General features: G+C 35.0%; 1 protein-coding gene and 1 long non-coding RNA gene across 2 annotated transcripts in view; both read right to left on the bottom strand.

Annotated features, from left to right (window-relative positions):
- LOC134803405 (uncharacterized) overlaps nucleotides 1-25,535 on the bottom strand; it is a 351,777-nt gene that overhangs the window by 99,045 nt on the left and 227,197 nt on the right. The window lies entirely within an intron of this gene.
- The window catches only part of LOC134803395 (C3 and PZP-like alpha-2-macroglobulin domain-containing protein 8), a 136,639-nt gene that overhangs the window by 33,243 nt on the left and 77,861 nt on the right, over nucleotides 1-25,535 (bottom strand). Inside the window, exons 7-12 of the mRNA XM_063776217.1 lie at nucleotides 23,262-23,390; nucleotides 22,798-22,952; nucleotides 11,731-11,848; nucleotides 8,574-8,713; nucleotides 4,892-5,083; nucleotides 456-684 (exon numbers count right to left, since the gene is read on the bottom strand). Coding sequence (XP_063632287.1) covers nucleotides 456-684; nucleotides 4,892-5,083; nucleotides 8,574-8,713; nucleotides 11,731-11,848; nucleotides 22,798-22,952; nucleotides 23,262-23,390 — 963 coding nt within the window. The remainder of the gene's footprint in view (nucleotides 1-455; nucleotides 685-4,891; nucleotides 5,084-8,573; nucleotides 8,714-11,730; nucleotides 11,849-22,797; nucleotides 22,953-23,261; nucleotides 23,391-25,535) is intronic.

Below are 25,535 nucleotides of genomic sequence, written 5' to 3'. Positions count from 1 at the left end.
GAAAAAAAATTCAGACGTAAACTTTTTATTCTGCTTTAGGTACATTTACCAAACGAGTGGACTTTTCCTGTTTTCATTTATTTATCCTATGGTACACATGTCATGTTTGAATTTGATTTATTTTTTACGTCTTTCCTATAAGGTTAACGATTTGTCAATTAACCCTTCCTGTGGCAAACTCCCGCAGCTGGATTGCGAAATTGACATTTAATTAATTAATAGTAGGCTATAAAATTCTTCTAATTCTTCTAGAAGCGTTACCAGTGTGAACGATGGTACCTACTATAGACCGACCGCTTAAATGATTCCTCGTCTGCGCGGTACGGGGGCCACGGGGTAGGATGCCTAAGGGTGGCGGGGAAGGTGCGGGTGCCGTACGCCTGCGGTCGGTCTATACGTAGTCATAAACGCGACCATAATAATGATATTTTAAAAAAAAAATTAAAGTTACTTACATCCATACAGTTGTTGATGTTATTAGTAATCTTGACATCGATTTCCACCGTTTCCCCGACCTTGAGGGCCGGCGGCAACGCGAAGTCCAGCTGAATCGGCCGGAACACGTTGATGGTGCGCGGTGCGGAGAAGCGCAGGCCACGGTTGGACAGAGACAGAGCCCAGAGCGACCAGCGACCGGCTTCTGATGGAGCCGTTATTGTCACCCCGTCCGTTGAAAGTTGGCTTCTGGAATTGTTGGTACCTTTAGTCTAAAGTAGGTATCTAAGCTAAGTAACCATTGAGGATTCAGATATCTCAAAGTATTTACAATTACATACTTAATAAAAAGGTTGAAATTGCTGTTTAGACAGGAATCATAAGACTTAATGGAATGAAAAAATCTCGTAGACCCTTCATTTTTTGTTTAAATTGAATAATTAAACAATCGTTTATTCGACATTGTTTTTGTTACAGATTGAATGATTCATGGTTAGTTACACTAGACTTATATCGACCAGTACGGTTACCATCAGTTTGTCACTGACATAAACGCCGTCGAGAACGTAATTTACTTTCTATACATCCCGTTTGCACTAATATGCGAGTGCGAGCGAGATGTATAGAAAGTAAATTACGTTCTCGACGGCGTTTATGTCAGTGACAAACTGATGGTAACCGTATAGGAAAACAAGATGCATGTAACTGCGTCGAAGTATCGGGAGCTCGAAAACAATACAAACGGTAATCACGGTCCATATCCCGGTCGATATAAGTCTATTGTTTTTGTTGTCGTATTCTAATTGAGTGCGCAAAGTGAGTATCAAAAGTTAAATCATTGATTGCATGATAGATAGCATCAAAAGCAATCTACGAACAGATTAAAAAAACGAAGATATTATCCCATTTAGAATAACGATTACTGCATGACGGTTGAGGCAAGTGTCCTAATTTGATAAAACCTGATACACATCGACTGTGTTCAATTTGTTTGGCAGTAAAATGTACCACTTTAACCTTACATGGACAATACTAATATGCGACACAATCAGGCGGTGCTGTCCGATTCCCAGCGGTAACAATTAATAATGCTCGCTTAATACATATGTCCCTTAACTACGGTGGACAATATTGCATTCCAAATTAAAGCCAAAGCAAGCTCGCATAATACTATAACAATGTATTTTGTAAATGCAACTTTGTTTCGATAGTGTTAAAGTTAAAATTTATAGTGTAGTGATAATGCAGCATTAGTTTGGTCGTTTAATTATACAATGATTGCGTTTTATAGCGTCGGATCAGTTAAAATGATAAAACCTGTTAACTAGCTATAAAAATTGTACCTCCTTTTACATCCTTTCTCTTGAACTACTATTTAGTATTTACATTTTAAATGCAAACTCAGCAAAAGTGCGCGATTCTCAAATGCACCACTTGCTTAGGAATTTTTGTTTAAAATTCAAATATGCATGCTGTAGGAGCTAAATAAAAAAAACAACGGGTTGCACTCCGGGAGTGCCGACAGAAGTGAAAACTCAATGACTAGTCCAAAATGTCTGCAGCACTATGTATAATTGACCCATCCTCCTTTCTATTGAAAAACTTTAGTTCCAAAATTGCTGGTCAGTGAGCTTGTTTAAAATTCGAAATTCAAATTTGTAGCGTTAATTGTTTAAAATTCGAATAGAAATTGTAAAGTTACCTTGCAGACCTTGCATCTAAATATATTTGGTCATGATATTTTGAGTTTTATTCACCAGTACTAGAGTTCACTTTTATTAGCGATTTCATCAAGATGTAGCTTTATTGAATTATATTTGAGTGATATAAAGTTAGAATGTAACTGTGAGATCCTCGTATTTCAACCCGTACAAGATTAGAACCTTTTTCATGTAATGTCATTGAGTTTTTCTTTATTGATTTGTATGCCATCTAAATGAGTGGCCATCTAAACCTTACGGTCACGTGATCGCCTTACGCTGTCTGGAGTTTATCATTTTTCCCCACCTCAAAAAGTGCCCAGCGCCGCTAAAGAAGTTTTCACTTCAAAAATTCTCCATGGAAACCTATTTCTTCTAAGCGCAAAGCAAATCACGTCTAAATTTAATTAGATCCTCCGCGTGACGAAGGATTGGGAGGTCACGAGATAATTTCACTGAGCACACATATCGCATCGAGCGCCGAAACGTAAACAAGAAACTCAGAACACACAAAGGATTTTCAAGCTATTTGATCGAATTGGAGAATAAAAACAGGGCAACTTATTTAAAAAAGGGATGTTGACACATATTACATTTTATAGTCCAGTTAAATTGATGAGTACCTACCTATCATGTAATAACTTTTGGTATATACATATACCTAGATATTGTACGATGCCGTTTAAATAAAACAAATAAATACGAATAATAAAAACAACACTGTATTATGACAACAACAAAATACCATTTATCACATAATTTAAAACCTGTCCGAGTGTCCGCGCCCTCGTACAAAGTAGGTAATGACATTTTTCACATCCTTTCACAGCGATATTTTTCGTTCGCCGTCCCAAATTTCAACAAAAGACCTTAATCGAGTTGAAGCATAAAGCACAAAGTTAAAATATGAGTGTAAGATCGCTTTGTCTCTGTCGCTAGGAATGGACGGTATCTTAAAGTACCTAGTTTGTCATCCTGTTGGAAAGTAAATTACACAGTGATAATATACTCAAACGTACACGAATTATTACGCCAAAATCATTATCATGTCAAATTGGAGCATTATTATTTTCGTAAAATAAAGTTTTACTTAGGTACCTACATAGATTACATAATGATGACAGTATACCTAGTCCATCTACTGGACCTTATTGAAAATCAGCATCGAGGAGTGTGCTACATAGCAATGATATTTCTTCTTTTTTATAGCAGATACACCACTTGAGTCTAAAAAATAGATATAAAATAATAATAAGTTACTTTTACCGCACGACCCTAGTCGTCCACAATTCAATTAGGTACCTACTTATTGTCTTTTCGTTAACTGAAAAAATGAAAATGAAAAAAAATGAAAAATATTTATTCGCTAACAAGAAACGTTTAACAAAATACAGGTTGGTGCCCCTTTTTAAGTATAAAAATACCTGTGTTAAGGAACACCGCTCTTCCTTAGTGATTAACTACAAGCTAAAAGAAAAAACTATGATAATAAGTTTTATAACAATAAAGTAAATAAAGTAAATTAAATTAAACATATTAACAATTTACTTAAACATATTAACTTTTCTTACTCTTTAGCTAAGGGAATGTGTTTAAAGATTAATTTTGAATTGCAACTTAAAAAAAATAGTACCATGTTACTAGACCGGATAAAATACAAATGTTGGCCTGGTTTTGGTCATTATCGTTATTATATGAAAGTACATACCTACGTGCTAAGTATTAGGTACTTACTCTGACTCAAAGTTAAGTCTTTCCCCGACGACGACAAAACAAATTGGATACCTTTCCGAAATCCGCTTTTTCCCTTTAGAGTTATTTGATATTTCTACATTTCTACGATCACAATACATTTTGAGCACTCAAATATAACGCAGTGTAACCTAATCCTACTTCACGTTATCACTGGCAGTATGTCATTGCGTTTACGAGGACGTAATTTATGTTTCACGACATATGAATCATGGTATTCGGGATTTATGGGGTTTAGCTCAGTTTGACTTCTGTAATTTACGTTTTTAATGTATCAAATCGGAAGGGACTTTTCGCTGAAAGTCATTTGATACAGTGTTTCATTTGCGTATTTTTACTTCCATTTTGCACATGGTAATCACAATATTAGGTCAGTTTTTGTTAGTTACGTTAGTATAATCAACAATATTTAATTGTATTTTACTACGACCATTTAAAAAATGTCGCGGATGATTAAAAATAATCCTATTTATGCTTAAATTATAAAAACCCAAAAAGTTCAAGAGCTTACTTTCTAAGTTAATTTTATAATCCTCCCGCTGACGAAGCCTTAAAAGAGTTAGGAGACATTATAATTTTTGATAATTATATCTCTCTAAAACTTTGCGAACTGCCTTGCCATGTACATAAATAGATTAACGGAGTCTGCTACTAGATCCCGTGTTATTATGCGAAAGTGGTCTGTGGAAAGTGGTGGAGACATTTCCTCTACCTCTCTTTTTACGAACAGCCAAAAGTCATCCAATAAAAGGTTAGTTAGTCTCTTCAGACTATTGACTATTAATATTGAATATTGACTAACACAACTATTGACCCATTGACACAATACACCTGAAGGCGTACGAGGCATTTCTTCTTACATTGCTTCAACCAGAAGCATCACTTTTGACACTGACAAATCATTATATGTATAATAATTAATAAATCCATCTCAAATTCATAACCTGTTATTACAATTACAATATGCCTCCTTGTGTACCGCATGTCAGGGTACGTTCACTTACGTATAGTTGAAACACTTCCACATCCAGAGGCGGTCGTGCGTGGCCGGCGGCACGAGGTGCGCGGGCGGGCGCGGCGTCGGCGCAGTCCTCTGCCGGTACAGCACGCCGCCGCCGCACGCGCCGCCGCCCACGAACAGCGACACGCCCGCCGACACGAACTCGGGTCCCGGCTGCTCGTCGTGTTCTGGTAATCTGTTGAAAATTTAAAACAATCGGGGCTGAAATAAATTACGAAGAGGTGCCTGGCCTCTTTTAGCCCATTACCGGTGCTGGTGTTAATTTGGTAATTAGGTTACCATAAAATCCTGTCCACTAGACAGTTTTGTGGTAGACCTAAAATTAAATATGCGGGTAACTATTTAATTAAACTTGGTAAAACATATTGACAAACTAGTTGGTCAATTAATCAAAGTTTAAAGTCATTTTATTAGCTAGCTACTAGGTTATGCAATGAGTCAGTCCGGATCTAATTAACCTGTGTTAATTAGTGTTCACTCATTGTTATTGGGCACGTACGTGACATACCTATCTATATACTTATTAAATAAATATTAGTAGAATTTCGAATATGTTTATATTAATATAAAACTTTGATTCAAAAACCTGTAGACTACATCCGAGCTTTGGCTGTGAAGAGACAGTGTAATGTCTTTGTAGCTACTGAGAATATCGGAAGTTGAAGATAGTCCGATTTCCTTATCTATCGCTCAACAACCTTGCCTATCTAATCAGGAAGGAATAATGCATTGACTCCGCAAATGAGGATGATTTATGTAAGATGCGTAATTTTGATAACGTAGTCTGTAAGTACAATAACGCAACTTTAGCTACACATATCACTAAAATTTCTCCAAATAATCGATTATCAAAAAAATGTTGCAACTTCTCAGCGACAAGAAAATAAAAACGTCTCGAAAACAACAAAACTTGGCAACATGGCGCAAGAGCCAACTATGCATACGTGTCCTACATACAGACGTGGGATGTGAGCCAATATTTCCAGCGAATTACCTTCGACAAGCCTACTGGAAGATGAATCGAGTGACATGCCCCAAACAAGACGCGCTTTGAAACAGTGCGAGTGTAAACATTTGGAATAATTTTGCATTGGCGCTCATCGTGTTTCCTATTTGTATTATAAAAATTTATAATATAGTCCGTGAATTTTACAACACATATTCGTAAAATCGCCTTCTCTCTATTTAATTTGTAGGCAATTTAGGGGTTGAAAGTTTATAATAATGATTTTTACGCAGACTAAGTCGTGGACGAAGACTATTATTAGTTTAATTTGTAATATCCAACATGTAGTTATTACCTCAAAGGAAGTGGTATAGCTACATCTGTAGATCTTAGTGAGTATTAAATTTATCGGTAGGAACCCTGCTTGCGAAGCTAGATGTCGTTGGTTCTAGTCCCGGCAAGAGCATATTATATTTGTGTGATAAGCACATGAGGGTTATGGATATTTCTAAGTATTTAAGTATACCTAAATACCTAATCTGTTACGAAATGTCAGTGTCTACCAATAAAATAAACTACGTATTTTAAAATGAGGTTATGAGAACATGCCAATTTGTGTAAAATTGTCCCATGATATTCAATTATTAAAAAAAAAGGAAAATAATAACCGCCGCCCTAGTTAATTCGTAATGATCTCCCGTATGTTTCCAGGAAGATGAATCGTGTGACAGATACGCGACTCAGCTCGTTTGAGACGCATAAATGAGATGATGTATTTCGCTTTGAATGCCGCTCAGTATTGTCGTTACGTTTGATTGAAATGTTTCAACCTTTAATGTGCGACTAATGAGCGCTTAGCACTGGTTTTCAGTAAACGTCCTGGATTCCCGTTTTATATTACAGAAAAATAAATGTTATTTATTTATTAAAACTAAATTAAATAAACAAACACCAACACAATAAAACTTAATACTAAATACTAAGAATCATGATTGTTATATTTTTTCGTCTAACTAGTTAATGGAGTGTTTTAGCGTTGCTTCCATCCAACAAAGTACTAGATTAAGGTATTCGCTAAATTGACTAGTTACCCAAATAGAATGAACGTAGTTATATTTTCGCAATGTTTAATAAATGTTTAAATAATAGGGTAAAATTGTGTTCCAAAATGTACAATTTGCATAAAAGTAGTAAAAGACTACTACATAATAATAGGCATTAAAATACGAGTGTGGATTTATAAAACGAACGGCTAAGTATTTTAATGCCTAATTATGTACAGTTACATAGACTGCTTTATCTACACACATACCTACATACCTATAATAAGGCTTATAAGCTCTCTATGATGTGTGATCTATATGGAATTGTATGTTACGAACGGCATTGCGGCGTCGATCGCTCGTTTTCCACAAAAGTGTTACTATAGTTAGTTTCTAAACAACAAAACAAACTGATTTTAGCGACAAGACCAATTGAACGTCAAATGGTGGTAAATGAAAACTTTTACACGCATGTCACGCAACCTTTGTTTAATTCAGAAACAAACTAGAGTCGGACCCAACTGCAGTATCGCCCGATATGACGTAGCACGCGAGATTTGTCCAAATTGTTTCCAAATGACATTTCATTTCGAATAAAACCTCATCTCGAGTGATATTAGAAATCAAATTCCTTTGTTTTTCAGAGATTTTAATTTCATTATGAAATCGATAAATTTCGAATTGGTTTCGATGTTATTAATGCACCATAATAACATCGAAACCAATTCAAAATTTATTAAATTTATTCCAACAAAAAAGTTTTCTCTATGATCGCCGTAATTTGCTGTTTTTGAAGATAAAGTATTCCAATTGTAACCAATTCATAAACAAGATAATATATTAAGCTGAGCAGAAGCAAAAATAACTAAAATTACACAATTATCCCGATATTTCGACACTATGATATATAGATAACTACCAACTTCATGGAGTAAATATCTGGTCACAAAGCAGCAATAAGTACGGTTACCATCAGTTTGTCACTGACATAAACGCCGTCGAGAACGTAATTTACTTTCTATACATCTCGCTCGCACTCGCATATTAGTGCAAACGGGATGTATAGAAAGTAAATTACGTTCTCGACGGCGTTTATGTCAGTGACAAACTGATGGTAACCGTAAAGGTCCATCCATATTCAGCATACTATAGATAGTCAATACCAAAACAACAACGGCAAACGACTTTCCGAAGCAATTCTTCGCATTTATCACGGGGTTTCTTTCATGGTGTATAAAAACTGACACAAACAAGGTCATTTTTCGTCTCGAGAGGCTGGTATAAAAAGAAACTATCATATCATTGACGTGAAATCTTCGAGCTCACGATTAATGACGCGAAATCATGACAAGGATTATGAACGAGGGAGTTTATTGTGAATGAAAATTTATTAGTCACTAGAAAATCCTGCTCATGAAGCGCTTTCTGAGTTTTCTTTAAGAATTTTTGGAAATTGAGCGTGCTGCTTATGGATTACGGGAGATTTTAATTTATCTAGAAATCTTTTGCCATTGTTACTCCCTTTCTTGTTGCAATAAGGTGTGTATTATACAAATTTCAAGTTAAGGCATTATTTGGAGTTTGAAATGCACCGGGCCGGCGAAGTCAAGTAATAATGTCAAGTAAGTAAAGTCGTTTTTTAAAACGTAACGAGGACGTATGACATCAGTACTCACGTTTGATGAGGGTCAAATTTAGCGTCAGGCGGTGCACGAGCGCCAATGAGACACATAGTGGAGTCTGGCGGCGCAAGCACGCGCAGCTGCAGCGCGGCGCGAGGGTACCACCAGCGTCGCTCTTCCACGGCCACGGCGACCTGCCGAACACTTGCTATTTATCTTTGTAGTGTTAACAATGCAGGGTTAAATCGTTAAAATTGTCCATTTATTTTAGAGTATAACTATGTTAAACAAGTACATCTGCGTCCAAAAGGGCATAAAAGTAGGTACCTTAAAGTCAATATGTCTTCGATATATGTCGATACAGAAGGATGATGATGATCTTTTTATGTTTATATATAAGACGAGGAGTTTGCATCTGATGTATCATACCAGATCATACCCTATAGGAAGAATAGTTAAAAAGTACTTCTATTATTTTTATATTTAAGCACAAATTCACCTAAAGAGTTAAATGGTTGGGCTAGACAAATAAGTACCTAAATTAATCAGGTTAGAACTCTTTTTCCTTTCCAACCTAATTAATTAAGGTTCTTTTTCTTAGTTTGATACTTAAGTTACATCTGTTAGATGAGATTTATGGAATACAGACCTATAAGTACTTATGTTAACAGTACCCATGTAAATGGGCATATAAATGCAAAACAAACATCTAAATTAAGTTACATGCCTAATATCTAATATATTAAGGCATTAAAAAAGGTTATTAACGAATATAAATGGGTACATTTGCAAGTAAACCAATCGTACAGATTTCGCCGGCGGAATTACAGGCGATCTTAATTGTGGCCTTTAGCGGACGATAAATTGCCTTTCATTAGTAGCTTGGGCGATTAAGCCGGGTTACTGCTATATTGGTACCTAGCTTATATTAACGTATGTGTATAGCATAGATATGTATAGGTATGTAGGTACACCAATATTCACTGGTAGGTACTTATGTAGTTAGTTACATTAGAGTTTAAAAGTTGGATCGATTTAGTACTTAAAGTAAGGCCTGCTAGGCCGGCTAGGGATTGACATAGGAGTCTGTTATTAAATTGGTAAAAAATAATATTGAAAAGAGAGGTTTGGTTTGGGTTTGGTACAAACAATAAGCACCTCACGTGGTCGCGAACCTCAGTCACAAAGAAACGAGGAAGACGTTTAAAGAAATACGAAATGTATATGCAAATAAATGATTGTTCGCATCGCATATTACAGTGCTTTGTTATATTTCTTAAATTATGTCATTCAGTTACTACTGTGCATTGTACTTCGCTCGTAGGTACTTGTCCCTACATAGCATGTATTGGTGCAAGCAAGACGCACGACAGCAAAATTAAGGTAAATTCAGGTATCATTTTCATGTCAGTGTACGTTCAAATTGACCTGCTAGAGAAAATGTTGTACTAAATAGCCATAGATTAGCTTCGATTAGCTTCGCAATAGGCACTTTGCGACGCAATAAGCTGCCAAGGCCACGTTTAATTCGTCCATTTAAAAGCTCAATAAGGCTAACAGCCGCGATGTACGCAGACGATTATAAAATTTGTCGCAGGGAATGGCATCATCAAGGAAGGGGCAATTAGGACTAATTAAATGGGGCAGTTACGGCCTTTCTGCTTGGACATTTTATTAATATTTCCTAGTTATCAGTGTCTCGGGGAGGTACTCTGACTAATAAGGCACTCGAAGAGCCTTTGGAGGCTTCTTGTGCAATCATTCTCAATTGCTGGTGGAAGATTTAATTACATTTTGATAAGTTTCAGTTGTTCAACAGATATATTTCCAAATTAAATTCTGTGAATCATTTCAACATCCTACCTACAGAGGTAGGTCGAGACTTACATCAAAAAAATTAAAAATCTTTTGATTGTTATAAAGTGTATAAAACAATTGACAGTGATATTATGGGTATCGCATCATCGAAATAAACTATGCAATTTCGAAACGGATAAAGCGCTAGCCGTCAAAATATGTTTTCAGGCCGATAAAGCCCTGTCACACGCACGTGTATCACCCACCCGGATCCAAAAGGATAAATGCCACTGCCACATAGATTAAATAATTCAGCCTACCTTTTATATTCAGCCACATTTGCGTTTGATTTTATTCAGCGGACACCTATATAGTTACTGCCCGATTCGAACTTTAAAATACGTCAAATATTACATTACGGCTAGATACGATATGGATTATCTAATCCAACATAATCTAATCTAATCCTGACATATCCATATCGTATCTAGCCGTAATATCTGACGTATCCTAAAGGGCCCTATTCGAATCGGGCCGATAAAATGTTTCACACTGCGTGTTACAGCCCGCATTTAACGGTATTATGGATTTATTTAGAGTAATTACTTTCCCTATGAACCTAGAATGAAAACAACCCTTTAGTCCAATAACTCATTCGATTAATTGAATCGAGTCGAAAAGTGTATATTGGATTGAATGTCTGTAGCCGTTCATTATTTTGTTAATTAACGAATGCCTATTTCGTTTCGCGTGTCTATTTTAACAAAAAAATACCGTTTTCTGGTACAAAATGTTTTGAGATGAAAGCTGTAACACACACGATACTATTACAGTGAATATCTGAGTCAAACATATTTCAGAAAAAGGTCTCTTCTAAAGACAATATAATAAAAGTCACATGTTTAGAAGAAATATACACAAATATTTTATTTGAGTCTCAAGTTCTGAAAGATGTACTCCGCCTGAACGGGTGCAGCAAAAAAAGATTTTTACTATCTTATTTATTTATTTTTATTTTAATCTTTATTGCACAATACATGAAGGTACAAATGGCGGACTTAATGCCTTAAGGCATTCTCTACCAGTCAACCAATCTTAACTTTGCGATGCCTAGAAGAAAGACGCGAACGAGTGAAGCATACAATAAAATGAGTATGACCCACCTGCACAGTTTTGCTATCTCAGAGGTATTATGGAAGAATAGAAATAGAAATAAGTTTATTTTCAAAAGAACAATTAGTAATAAGTAGGGTTGTGTAGTAAGTTGGCAATGTGGCTTACTGTAAGTAGTATGCAGGTATACGAAAAATTTACTGTCATGATGTCACGGAGTCCCCCTCGTCATCTCCCGATACGCAATATCTTCGTCTATTGATTACTTCCACTCTTATCTTATCATATTCATCAAACTTACCTCCTTATGCAGTAGTCGTACATGGAAGCTGGCAACGTCACTGACTGGCTCGCCTTCTCCCGTCACGTAGTAGACGAGCAGCGAGCTAACGGGCGCCATATCTGCCGTCACAGGAAACCTGCGTAAAAAGAATGTATTATGTATTAACCAATAACAAAGATAGTCCTTCTCACCGTAGCGCTTTCCCAGATGTATGTTAACACATTCAGGGCCAACAACCCGATTGTCGGGTACTCTGTTCGTAGCGACTACGCGCTCCATACGGCCAAGCCATGGCTACGCGCTACGAGCGTAACCCGTAGCACTTAGTGGCAATAAATGTGCTAAAGAAGCTTCGGGGGCCTGCTTGGCAAACTAATTTTAAGAATTAGCTCAATATCTCATGAACATGACTGTCATCTGACTAACCAAACCAGAGGGTAGTTTCTTTTTTGAGATAAGTCCGCTGTTTTCATTCATTTAGTTTTCCTACATACCGCAGATAGAGATTTTTGAAGAATAATTTATAACGTTCACCTAATTATATCTAGTAAGAAAAGAAGGCACACCGTGATGTCATGATATTTTTATTTTAATACAAAATATGGCGGTCATTCTTTGTATTGGTGAACCAAGGTAACCAAAGTTATGTATAAGCCATAATATAACTCGCAACGCATCTCGCTCGTACCAATATTTATAAGTAGGTAGGTACCGACTAGCGAGATACACGGGCGAGTGACATCAAATTAGATATAAATTTAACTTCGACGCGGCTTTTAGATTCTAGTAGCGATACACAGACTCTATATTGATACTCAGCCAAATTTTATTCAGACTTTTCTGTACGTACATTTCTGTAGCGGTGCGGAAGGAAACTTCTTACAGTTAGACCTTAGGCTTTCAATACTCCTCTTCCGTCGAGGTTCCGTTCCAGATAGTTGGTGCATACCTATGCCAAATAATTGTAGACATTTTACAGCGTAGGAAAATTTTAATATGGATAAAATACACAAGGAAAATGTTCACTTACCAGCTTCATAAGGGCTTTTAAATTGTTTATGAGTTAAGACTGTTTTTAATAAAACGACTTATATAAATACCTAAGTGCTTTTGAAAATGGCGGTGAAAATAGTATTTTAGCGGCTAAAATACTCCCTTTTGTATATTTAGTCTATAGTATTAGTTGACCGCCTACGGTTGGACAACTACGATTACCTACTAAAGTTTCCCATTATGGAAAACTTGATAGCGGTTGATAAATACGTACCCACGCAATTTAGTAAAACACTACATTACACAATTCAAAATTATCATTAAGTCCATTGTCCCGGCTAGAGAGGAAAACGGTTTTTGAGATAAATTCTTTGAATAACTTTGCCTTCCTAACGACTAGAATAGAATTTTGCATGCTAATTTTGAACATACTATTTTATTTAAGCAAAATTTGAAGTAAGTTTTCGTAGCGGTGATTTTAGCTCTTGCAGATGTAATATTCAGTGACCTTCTGTTTTGATAGGTAGACAGTTTTGTTGGATCTCCTCGCCGTTTGAAATAAAACCCTCCATAAATCCGATACCAATATAGAAATATATATATTTTTCGAATATACCGTCGTCTGCTCCCTCGTAAAACGATTTTTATGTTTATCTCGTATTGTGTAATGAATAAGGATGATTTCAGGTAACGCGTGTTTTGCTTAATCAAATTATTGGTTTAGTTTTAAAATCAATATAATATTTAGTAGAAAAAAACCGACTTCACAAAACGGTTTACAATGCACTTCAAATTAATTACGACCATAGTGCATCTCAAGACAATTACAATGAACTCTAAGACGTAAAATAATGAATGTTATGTCAAGGCTTGTTTTTTTTATGAAAATACAAAAATCGGCTATATACTCGTACTTCATATGCCTATAAAATTTGAAGAGGTGAGAGTGAGTGAGTTTTGAGTGGATTTTGACATTAATGGGACCAATATGTAAGTACATATATATGTACTTTCAAATGAAAAAATAATTTTCCAAATCGCTTGAGAAATGACGGTTTTCTGAGGTAACAAGACAAGTTCCCTTGTTACCTTGTTTTATAAAAACAAAAAAAAAATGTAACCGAAGTTTGGATTTTCGAAGTCAGTTAAAAAGCATGAGTACCAGTCTCTAAATAGCAATAAACCGACTCTAGTCAAGATTGTGGCGGCATTAAATAGGTAGTTAACTTTAGGTATAGCTACCTCCCTATCTAAATGTTAATACTTAATACATAACGTTGATGCAAAATTTGAATATCCTTTTAATAAATGTAATTATTATTTCGATCAGTCTTAATAAAGAATGATCCGTTTCCAACCAAACGGAAGCTGATATATCGGTGCTGAAATTAATGATGTCGTGTTTAAACGTTCCAAGTGTGTACAATTGTACATGTACCGGGAACCGAGTACACTTTCGACCTTTTAATCTACAAAGGCAATAAGCGAACATACATTTTTTAATTACTCGCTCTCGAATTTTCTGTTCATTGCGATATAAATCGTTTTGTTTTCAATTTGTTGAAATTTAATGTCTGTCTGGTATTAATAGCCTCACAAACAAACAGAGCAAGCAATTATATCGCGTTCTAGTTTATTATAATAGTATGTAGCACTAAAGGACAATTAGGCGCATTAGCGTGAACTAACAACTAACGTGTGAGTAACTGATGTTTAGGTCATAGAGTAATATAAGTAAGGAAAGAGTGGTTACTCCATCCATCAGTTTTCTTACCAAAACGCGAGTTATTTTGTAGTCGACATCTAGCGTCAAGTAGCGGAATTTATCAGTACTGCTAGTTGACAATAGAAGTCGCGGCGAACGAAAACTCTAATGCTCCACAATTTTCAGCTAATATTATAACCGGATTAACTGGAAGTCTATTTTCAACTCCTCTGTTTATAATATTAGTTGTAAGTTGTTTTAGTAGTACATCTTTTGTTAGTAGCGACACTTGTGACATCTGGTGTTAAGTAAGGGTACTGATAGTTTCACTACTTGCCGTTAGATGTCGACTACGAAATAACTCGCGTATTGGTAAGAAAACTTATGTATGGAGTTACCACTCTTTCTTTACTTATATTACTCTATGGTTTAGGCAGACCTATATTCTCGTACATCATTAAATAATGTTGAGTTTAAGTAGGTATTAATAATTGTGCCCAAAACTCCATTATTACAGAACAGACATGTTTGTTGTCTACATGTATCTGTGTACCTAATTAGTTAATATTACAAATAAATATGGGGACTGGAACTAATATTTATGACTACTAACTAGGTATACAGTATACTTATATGTATATAAAAATAAATTGTACATCTTTAATATACCTGCGTGCGTCTTCTAATAAATGAAATAGTCAGGCGATATTTTTATATTGCAAATACATATTGAATTTTTTGGAAATTGGAAATTGGATACATTTACTAAACAGGTATTGCATGTTGTTAGAATGAATAATAGTTTGACCTGCGCAAGAATAGTTCAATAGGTATTGCTACGTATATTTATACCACAATGAATAGATTAATCCGTCATAAAAATGAATGAATACCCAAATAATATCCTGCACCCAACTCAGACGATGCAACGGAGCCACGCTGTTATGTCGTCGCCCCAGTCTAATGTTTAATTTCTCTTTGGTTTTTATTTGTAGTTTTTTTGTTTTCTTATATTCCTTTTTTGTAGTTTCACAGTACCTTGATTTTTACTGTAAGTAATGCTGTGTCACTTATTTGAGTAATAAATAATTAAATAATAATTAAGATTTTACATTTACAAAGTTATTGAACTAAACACACCAACAGCAAACATCTGCAGGCGTGGGCGACATTCAATGATCCATCGTTTACGAACTTCAGGTCATTTGCGGCGTCCTGGCGTTTAAAGTCCGTTAAACTTAAATTACTTTTAAAGTTCAACTTTAAGATTAATGCCAGACCAGAGAATAGTTGAAGGTACTTCAGTTTTAAGTAAGTAAACGTAGGGATATACTTAAGGCTTGACAAACCTGGATTTGGTTTAGGTTTAGCAACTTCTTTGTGGTTTACTATACTGCACAAACGGATTGTGCTATTTCATTCAATCTCAGTACAATAAGTACTGAGGTTGACAGAAGTAGCATGACAAATACGAGCGTTTCCGAGGAAATACGTATACGGCAAACAATAATGCACTTCAGTTTGTTTTTATTAACTTTAAATTTTAATACAATGTTTTACATGCATGCCACTATTGAAAACCTCTATCTGTACCAAAGAGAATAGATAGTATAGAGGAGTCCTGTCATAGTAAATTTTGTAGTCACAGTAAATTTACTGCCATCTATCGACACACGACTAAAACTCAAAATGAAAACGTATAAAACTATCGAAAAAAATTATATATATGGATAAATGATTTTATTATTTTTATGTCATTTTGTCCCATGTTCATTCACTGATACCTATGTGTTAAAATTGTTAAATATAAAACGGTGTCGTCAACGCCATCTAGCCGACCAATGCCAAAGGTGCGCCGAAAATGCGCCATCTATCCGAGAATGACTTTTTCTTGATTTCCGAGGCACGTTCTTTTCTTAGACTTTATTCATCTTATACGGAGTTACATATGGCTTTGATCTGTACTATAACTTTGTTTTGTGTGACCTGGATGATTGAAAAGATTTTGCAACTGTGGTTTAGGTACAAACAGCAACTTCGAACTGTCCAGCGGTGGACCTTATGCGTTTTGTAATAAGGTTTATAAACTGTCAGTCAATAGTGTGGGCGAAAGTAGGTACTATACTTCTATAAGTTTTTGTGTGGGGTGTAAGCTGAGATCCAGTATCGTAATATTCGTAATGTATGTACAACGTTTTGCATGTATATAAACTAATATTTAGAAATCAGCTAAACTTATCGGCAGCAAATGTTAATCCGGGCACAACTCACTGACAGGGGCTGTGATGTATAGCGCCGGTGGGTATTCAGTTTTATACATCTCGTGAATTATGTCTGTATTAGGCCTGCTCTATCCCCGGTGGGCATGTTGCGGTACGCTTATTTGAGTAAATTTGGAAAGTATAAAGTATTTTGGAAAATAGTGGAGAAGTTTTGTATCAAATATTATGTGGAGGACCTTCACAAATCGCGTTTAATTGCCTAATCATATTCATGATAATATTTTTGTAAAAATAATATAATTATGATATCAAACTAGATACTATCTATATAAAAGGATTTTTAGTATGTGTGTACATACTAAAAAGATTTGATTTGAGGTGCCTATCAATCCACTAGAACCTCAGCGTTCTAGGCTAGGTTTTGTTACTATTAAATAACTTTGCCTAAATATATTGAAGGTATATAAATACTTAAAATAGGTAGGTACTTATCATCAATCAATCAATTTGCAAATTATTATGTATGATGTTCCTGACTCCATTTTTTCAATTAGGTATTAAATTTACAAATGTTCAATTTATATAGCAGTGTTCATTGATATTAATTCTTTTAAATGTAGGTACACGTTCAATATCAAACCAAAAACAACATTATCAAATCTGTTTCCGGGGGACCGATGGGTTGTTTTTAGACGCTTTCAAATCGGTGAACTAACGGAAAACGTGTTGATCGGCAAAATGATCCTTTTTTCCGCTTCGGAAACCGCTGGCCTAGTATCGAGGTTTCAATTGAGAATACTCCTGTACCTGGTGTCAGGCCAAAAATGTAGTTTATAAAAATAATCTATACTCTTTCCCACTACTTAGAAAACTTATTGCCTATAAAAGGTACATATTTAAGCAGCGGCAGCACAATATTTGTGATAAAACCATTAATTATATATACAATTGTACACATAGTAGGTACTTTTCTTTTAATTTTTGGTCGTACCCTTGTCTTGTTGAGTAATAAGAAAGAAAACTATAAATATATAAATACAAGTAAGCATCTGAATTTTACACTACTTTATAATAGAACTTTTTTTGCACACATATCTACTAAGTACCTATACACTTTCTACACTAAGCCGTATTTGTAGTCCCATATCCTTTCATTATGGTCCTGCATTTTATATTACTCGAATAAAGAGCCTTTTACACGTAACACTGTCAGCGCTGTGTTAAGCAATTGTGATGCTTTTAGCTCGCATTTGAACTTTTCGTTCGACCTAAATATTTTTAGAGTAAGGGGGTAAAAATATCGATGCAGGCAACAATTTGTTAGCGATTGTTAAATTCCAAAACATTGATATATATTTCGAAAATTGGAAACATAAAATACAATCAGAATTTCTAAAGTTTTAAACACTTTTCGAAAGTCACAATTGATTCCAATTGTGTCGGTGAATTTAAATAAAAAGCATTATTACGAAGAGGAGAAATAGATCTAGCCAAGTTTTATTAGAGGTTAGAGTTAATAACAATAAGTTTTACGCAGAAGACAACACGTATAATGAAGATTAAAGGATGACTCACGTCAGACCGGGCCGTGGCCGGGCCTGAGCTTCCGGAGCTTCGTTTTCTATGGAAAGCACCACGTGATCACCTATCAGCCGTCATAGAAAATTACATGTCGGACGTCCCGGCCCGGGCACGGCCCGGTCTAGCCGTGGGTCATCCCTAATTTGTAAGCCTAAGAAAAATAAGCACGAATTTATTATAATCATTACCTCCAACACAATCTCCTGTTTCCCAAAAAATGGAAACTAGTAGGAAAGAAAAACTTTTAACGAGTTTTTTTACCCAAGGCCAATTCCATCTAAAATGTTGCTTATTTCGCTTTTCACATTTTCCTATTAAAGCCTCATTTCAGGAACCTAAAGGTTCAGAGAAAAGCCGATATTTTTTCCAAATCCCAACGTTGTCGGTTGGTTCACAAAGATGCCTTTAATAGGGTTCTGTTTATGAGGCAGTCGTAGAATAGAGCGCAAATTGGTACAGAGTTATTGCCCCCCACGGGGCCCATTCATCAATACCACGTCTTGCCTGCTTTTCAAAGTCGAAAGTGGTTTTTCCACCTGATATACCTAATAATATTTAACTTTTTGACTTCCAACGATTCTTGATCTAAAAAATTAAAACGCTACTTCAGTTACCACCTAATTAATGTCCGTATTTTCAGTTTTATAATTCAGATTTTGTTGAAAATGATATAATTTTTAATCACTGGGCCAATGTTAATATATGTGACGTCCCACGGTCAAAGGTACCTTATGGCGGGTATGGAGTTATGCATACCCCAGTAATCTACAATAAATAAGCTATCGATAACACAAAAGATCAACCTTCTAGGTTGCGTAGTTACAGAGATATGATTTTTTGAAAATAATGTTGTGAAATTAGCAACTTTACGATAGAGAAGTTTTAAGTTTAGCCGCCTAAAAAACTATGTTCCTGAAGTAAGTTACATAGTTGACTACAAATAATAATACCTTATATATCTGAGATTAAAAAAATATTGCGACTTGTTCTGTAATGCAAATAGAAACTTTTGATATCGACTGATTTATGTGTATACTAACCAATCTGTTGAAAATAAAGTTTTATTTCATTTTCACGATTGATTGCAATGAGCTCTCAAGATTTAAATTTTATCTATTAGAAAACGACACTGACAGACAGTTTAAGCAAAAAACAATACCGATTTAGAGGTGAAAATGTATTTTCTGACTTTTTCATAAAAAATCACAAAATTGAATATTTTTACTTTTAATGTGACACACAATCAATTTTTCTGAGCACATATGAAAGAAATTCTGTCATTCAAATGAAATAAATCCTAAAACCCCAACTAAATACTATATTTAACCCCTTATGCCACTTTAAACTTACATAACAATAACAGTATTTGCTCCATACATTTACGAAAAGGTACCTTATGGAAATAAATCTAATAATACATCACTACAAAATATCAATCATATTACAGTTTATCTTTTATGAATAGAAAATATTAATTTACATTAAACTGCCCCAAATTTAATTAGTTCTTCGTCATAATAATCTTAAAAAAGACCAATAATTTGTATGTAATGAAAAGGTACCTTGTGATTAAGTTACATGATGAGGCATGATGATGATGGAACAGTTAGGATAAACTAATAATATTTTGGGGTTAAGATGGTATAAATCGTCTATTTCTTATCAATAATATATTTCGGTTGCTATTGAAGATAAGCGGCATTGAGGTTCAATGACCTCAGATATTCCATAAGGTAATGCGTCGGGTATTGGCATTTTTCAGCAAACCAATGGCTGATTTACTGCATGCGACCAAACCAAATGAAGATTATTCTAGTTAAGAAACACTTGACGAGAGTAACTTTGGTATAATAGCAGGCTACTTGGATTTGTGATGTCGGTCTATGTACGGTCATAATATTTGCGAGGCGCCCCAACCAGAACTGAAATTATCAAATTAGTTTTGCAGAATGCTAATACAGTTCTCTACCAAACTTCTTTTCCCGTATTGACTAGTTTTTTTGGGAATTTTCAATCTTTTTTCCATAAGGTACCTTTTCTACTAAACTCTGAGACGACATTACTAGGCTTATAACTAACTTATAACAAAAATAAAAACAGGTAAACAAACGTTACGCATTAAGGTTTCAGATCACACAATAAAAAAAAATTGAGCATTTTTTCACCTCTTTACAAAACATTTCATATCTCCGAAACTAGAAACCCTCATAAGGTACCTTTTTCTGTGGAACGTCACATATAGATATTAGTAACTAGTCTGTTCGAGAAACGGAAAACGGTGAAAAATAGAGATAATACTCCACAAAATACGTGTGATACCTCATTAGATTCGTAATGATGTCTAGAAAAATGTATTCGAAGCGTGTATTAGCACACAACAAATATCAAAAGTTATAAACAAAAAAAGAGGGAAAAAAGTAGATATTTTTTATTTCCCTAATATCTCAAAAAGTATTAATATTTAAGAAACCAAAATTAATATTATAAAAGAGGAGGATATTTTGAATCAAACATTCCATACTTGCAGAACTGTATCTCCATTATTTATACTTTTTATTCAACGCTGAACACAGCCCTCCGCGCCTCATTTTCGGGAAACGCGCGCGGCGTGAAAAAGCGATTACGTAACATTAAATATAATTTTAAAGGTATTAAATGTTCATTGAAAAATTAAAAAAAAAATGGTGTTTTTGTTAATAACTTTTGTAATTTTTTGTGTGCTAATACACGCTTCGAATACATTTTTCTAGACATCATTACGAATCTAATGAGGTATCACACGTATTTTTAGGAGTATTATCTCTATTTTTCACCGTTTTCCGTTTCTCGAACAGACTAAACCACGACAAAACAAATTCATATCCGTGATAAAGTAGCGTAGTAGGCGAAAACAGATTCCGAGAAAAAAGGAATGTTTATATTATAATGTTTCACTTGACTTAAATGTTTGACGCCCGGTTCCCTGAATAGTACCTACAATTCTCGTGAAAAAATAAATAGGTCAGCATTTAAATACTCCACCCCGGCGATCCTTGAAATACATATAAATCACAAAGACTAAGCCTCGCGCAGTCTTCCAGGAAGTTTTTACAGTCCGCTTTCCAACTTCTAAACACGAAACTTCCTGTGTTCTTCTGTGTCTAAAACTCTTGCGAAATTCTAACTCCTACCGACACGAAAAGTTACCGTGTACGTTGTTGGAAACGCCATGTTTTCCCGGAGTTTCTCCCGCGGACATTAAAACGACTTTTAAAGGAAATTAGAAAAAAAAAACACAACAGGCGTAATCTTAGCAAAGATTTTGGCGAAGTAAATTGACGAACATTCTAAAAAGTTAATGACCCTTGAATGGAGAGATTTGGGCGAATTTTAATTTAAACGAATCTATTAAAACTATAATTAGGTTTTTCAGAAGGGGCTTTAATATGAGTTTCTTCAAGAAAGTTGTAAGTAGGGAAATAAACATGTTTCTGAACAGGCGCTAATGTATTTGACTATTTGACAAAGTTACTTGAATAGAATAATTAGTGAATAATATCGTAGATAAACGGCATTTCTTAAGCATGATATCCCGTAGGAAGTCAGTTTTTAAGAAACTATTAGGAAGATTAAACATGTATGTGCCAAACTATCACAAATGGACTGTAACTGACTGTAAAATGTAATTTGATTCCAATAAAAATAGTTTATCAACTAATTTTTTATGCAAGCTCAGCTTGAAGGTAATGGTTTTTGAAACTAATTATTATCAGCCAGTAAGCGCCATTTAAAAGTTTGTAATGACTTTCTAGTTTCCAAATTTGTAGATTATTTATTCCATTTTCATAAGAGATAGAGATAAAAGTTGTTTTGGACGTTCATGTCATTTAAGTAAAGAAAGTTAAGCAATTATTTCAGTGTCTGGCTGGAAATGTATTAGGATAAATAAAAAAGTAGGTACTTAACAATAATTATTATTCTCAACTGATCATAAATGTAGAAACTTAGACCTATGAATAATAAATCTACTTATCCATTCAGATTGGCAAATCCATAATATTGAATGCTACATTTATGTTGTGTGGGTATATAACGTAAAGCTCCTCTGCCCGTGAGTTTGAGCACTTAGAACTGGCTATAGTGGTAGTCTGATAGTATTCAACCCTTTCCCTCAACACCCCAACACCTCAGTTAGTACGCCCGCTCGTACAAACATACGGCGTGATTCGAGAAATTAATTAGAGATTCATTAGATATGAAATAGTAAAGATGATTATCTTTACTAGGTATTTCGTATCTAGTGAATCTCCCGAAATCACGCCGTTTATCACTCATATTACTTCCCCCGTCATCTCATTCGTCACAAATACATATCGAGTCACCGATAAACGAATAACGCAATAACAATAAGATAATTCCATTATCATGTAAATTATCCTATATGGGGTTAATGAAATTGAGATATGGAGTACTAGGTAATTATAAACGGACAAAGTCAGCAAGTCACTCATGATTGTGATGTACTGCAGATTCAAAATTACTCAATTACATCTTACAAGTACACTTTTGAATACGCGTCATTTTGCTAAAAAAACTAGTGCTTACGTGTAGTTGAAGCGGCATAGGTCGGAGTTGTTGGCAGCGTCGCGCGCCGGAACGGCCGCCCAGTGCACGGCGCGGCCGCCGGTCGTCACGGCTGCCAGCAGCCGCTGCCGGCAACCGCAGGACGACCACACGCTGGCGCTCGCCACGCCGCCCGCCTGTTATACATGGTGCACGGTGAAGGCATGTTTAGGCGTACACTTTGGATGTTATTATGCTCTTTACGTTTAATGTTTTTAAAGGACTCGATGTCACGTTCAGTACTGTACAGTACTGTTTTTAAATAGCAGATACAGGATTGGATAGCCAATTGGCTGATTTTTGATTGTATACCATCTGGGATTTAACAAAATCGTTCAGATTTTCAACAGATTTGCCTACTTTGAAATAATTTGGTACTTTGTTCTAGGTATATGCTCTTAAAGATAAATATCGTAAATCAAATTTCAATATACGTATAATCTAACCTGAAGAGGTGTTGGTAGATTTTCTACAAGAAGGTAACACTTGGAAGTAGAATTCCATCGCCGAATTCGCTCTCGAGCCAAAACGTAGTGTGTCTCAATCTCCTTGCCTTCCACTGCGACTAGTTCAGCCTATAACAAAAAAAATAATTATAAAATTTGCACGAAGATTTAGATTGCATACTTCATAACCTGCAATTCTCAATTCTTCATATCTGACATGTTAAGGGAGCTGTTCGATTGGCGGCAATAAAAGGAAACATTCTACTGAATGAACATCCCTGGTCATTCGTTCACAGGAATCACTGGGTTTAGCAGAGCTATAGTTATAAAACACTTGTTTAAAAATAACTATTTATGGGTAAATACTCGGTAAATATGATTAAGTCAAGTGTATGTAAATAGCGACATGTGTTTATGGGGCTAGAAAAAAAAAACTATTTATGGGTGAATATTATTAAGCGTATGTAAATAGCGACATCTGTTTTTGAGGCTAGAAAAAAATGGCCATATAAAGTATTTACGTTAACTTAGAAGTTTGATTTTTTCACAGCTTCAAGGGACCATTTACACTTGAGTATAAGCATGGTTTAAATTTTAACTCGATACCTTTGAAAACTATAACGAAGAATTTTTAAGGATTTTATTATATTTTATTATTTTATTATTTTTCATTGGCAGTTGTAACTTCTCCTTACACTTCTCACAAATCTCACAATAGGTTGCCCTCCAGAATTCAATAATGCATACTGAGTATTCATTCAAAACATACCCTTTCGTATATTTCCAAGACAATTTTTCTCTCGAGAATCACTTGAATAAAACGTCCAATACTCGATATACATGATCCGCCCCCAGTTTCTCTCATCGGATCCCTAGAGCCATTATAATTTAAGGAAAAGCCGAAGACCCAAAGCGACAAAACTCTTCGTGGTAAAGGATAAGCTGTGTATTAAGAAAATTATAAAACACTCGTAAATAATAAAAATATATTTTCACGTCGCTTACGGCATTATTCCGCTCGGGTCGGAAAGAATATTGCCTCGCCTGCTTCTGACTGATACGCGGCTTTATCACATTTCATTTTTATGTTTATTGAATTTCTGGTTTTCTGCCGGTGTAGTTGGTATACTAGAAGGAAATTGTGTAATGTTTATGCCCTGAGGATTAGATACATTTTTCTCCATAGGGCAGGTTTTTATAAGCGGTGACATTTAATGTGTTGTACCTACATAGTATTTTGTTAAGGTTATAAAACTTGCACCCGCGGGCCTCACCTTACTAATTTATTAAAGAAATATAATATCCTGAATTCTGTTAGTAAAAAAATAAGTGATTAGGCAATATAGACCAATAGTGGGACCGGATTTTTGCACTAAAAGTTTTGATAATTCTAAAGATGAAAAAGTGATACTTATCTGACATGGGACATATTTTTAAGCATATTTGTAAAATATGACGAAAAGTTAGAACGAGCGTTAGATATAAATTAGGTATTTATATATTTTTAGTAATGATTTTTTAATATTGAATTAAAGTGCAATGTTTAAGTTCCATCGTTTATAATATGTATGACGCTTTATAATGTAAAATTATTAGAAATTTTTTTAACGTGCTTCTTAGTCAAACTACAAATTAGCTTATTAATTTGTCGATATTGAATTAAAGTTTAATAAATCCACAACAACATATCTAAATTCTTAAGTTAATAGGCAAGCTAAAAATTTAGAAGAATAAGATATATGCTTTAGAATTAATATGCGTTTTTTGTCCTATAATATCTAATATTGAATTAGAGTCTGTAAAAATAAGTCTATTACTATAAAATAATATACGCAGCCATATTATGGAAAATAAGAAATTTCGGTGTGTAGCTTGCATTGTAATAGTAAAATATATTTAAAAAGGCGCGAAATTCATACATACGCCACGCTGGTCCATCAGTGTCGCCGGCGCGGCGCCCGAGACCCTATCATAGCCTACCTATACCTCGCCCCTCGCCTCGCCCCACCTGCCGCTCACAGCACTGTCTGTCTTTTCTTATCATTCATTTGTTTGTTTACTGTGGACATATATAAATTAGATGCGGACATTACGTGAAATTAAAGGGGTCCCTTTGTTTCCCATAAAGTTTTAAGTCATAATGTATTGTTTGTCATATAAGAACCTTCGGGCTCTCGAATTAAGGTTTATTTTTGAATGGCCTTAGTAGCAGTTTGATAGCGTTGACTCGGCTCGGAGAGTTGGCGAATTGGCGATTCATTCGCCGAGTTAGCG

The sequence above is a fragment of the Cydia splendana genome, chromosome 2 (genome assembly GCF_910591565.1).
Source record: "Cydia splendana chromosome 2, ilCydSple1.2, whole genome shotgun sequence".
NCBI lineage: Eukaryota > Metazoa > Arthropoda > Insecta > Lepidoptera > Tortricidae > Cydia > Cydia splendana.
Note: the sequence above shows the minus strand (reverse complement) of the source record. Positions and strands in the feature narration are given on the sequence as shown.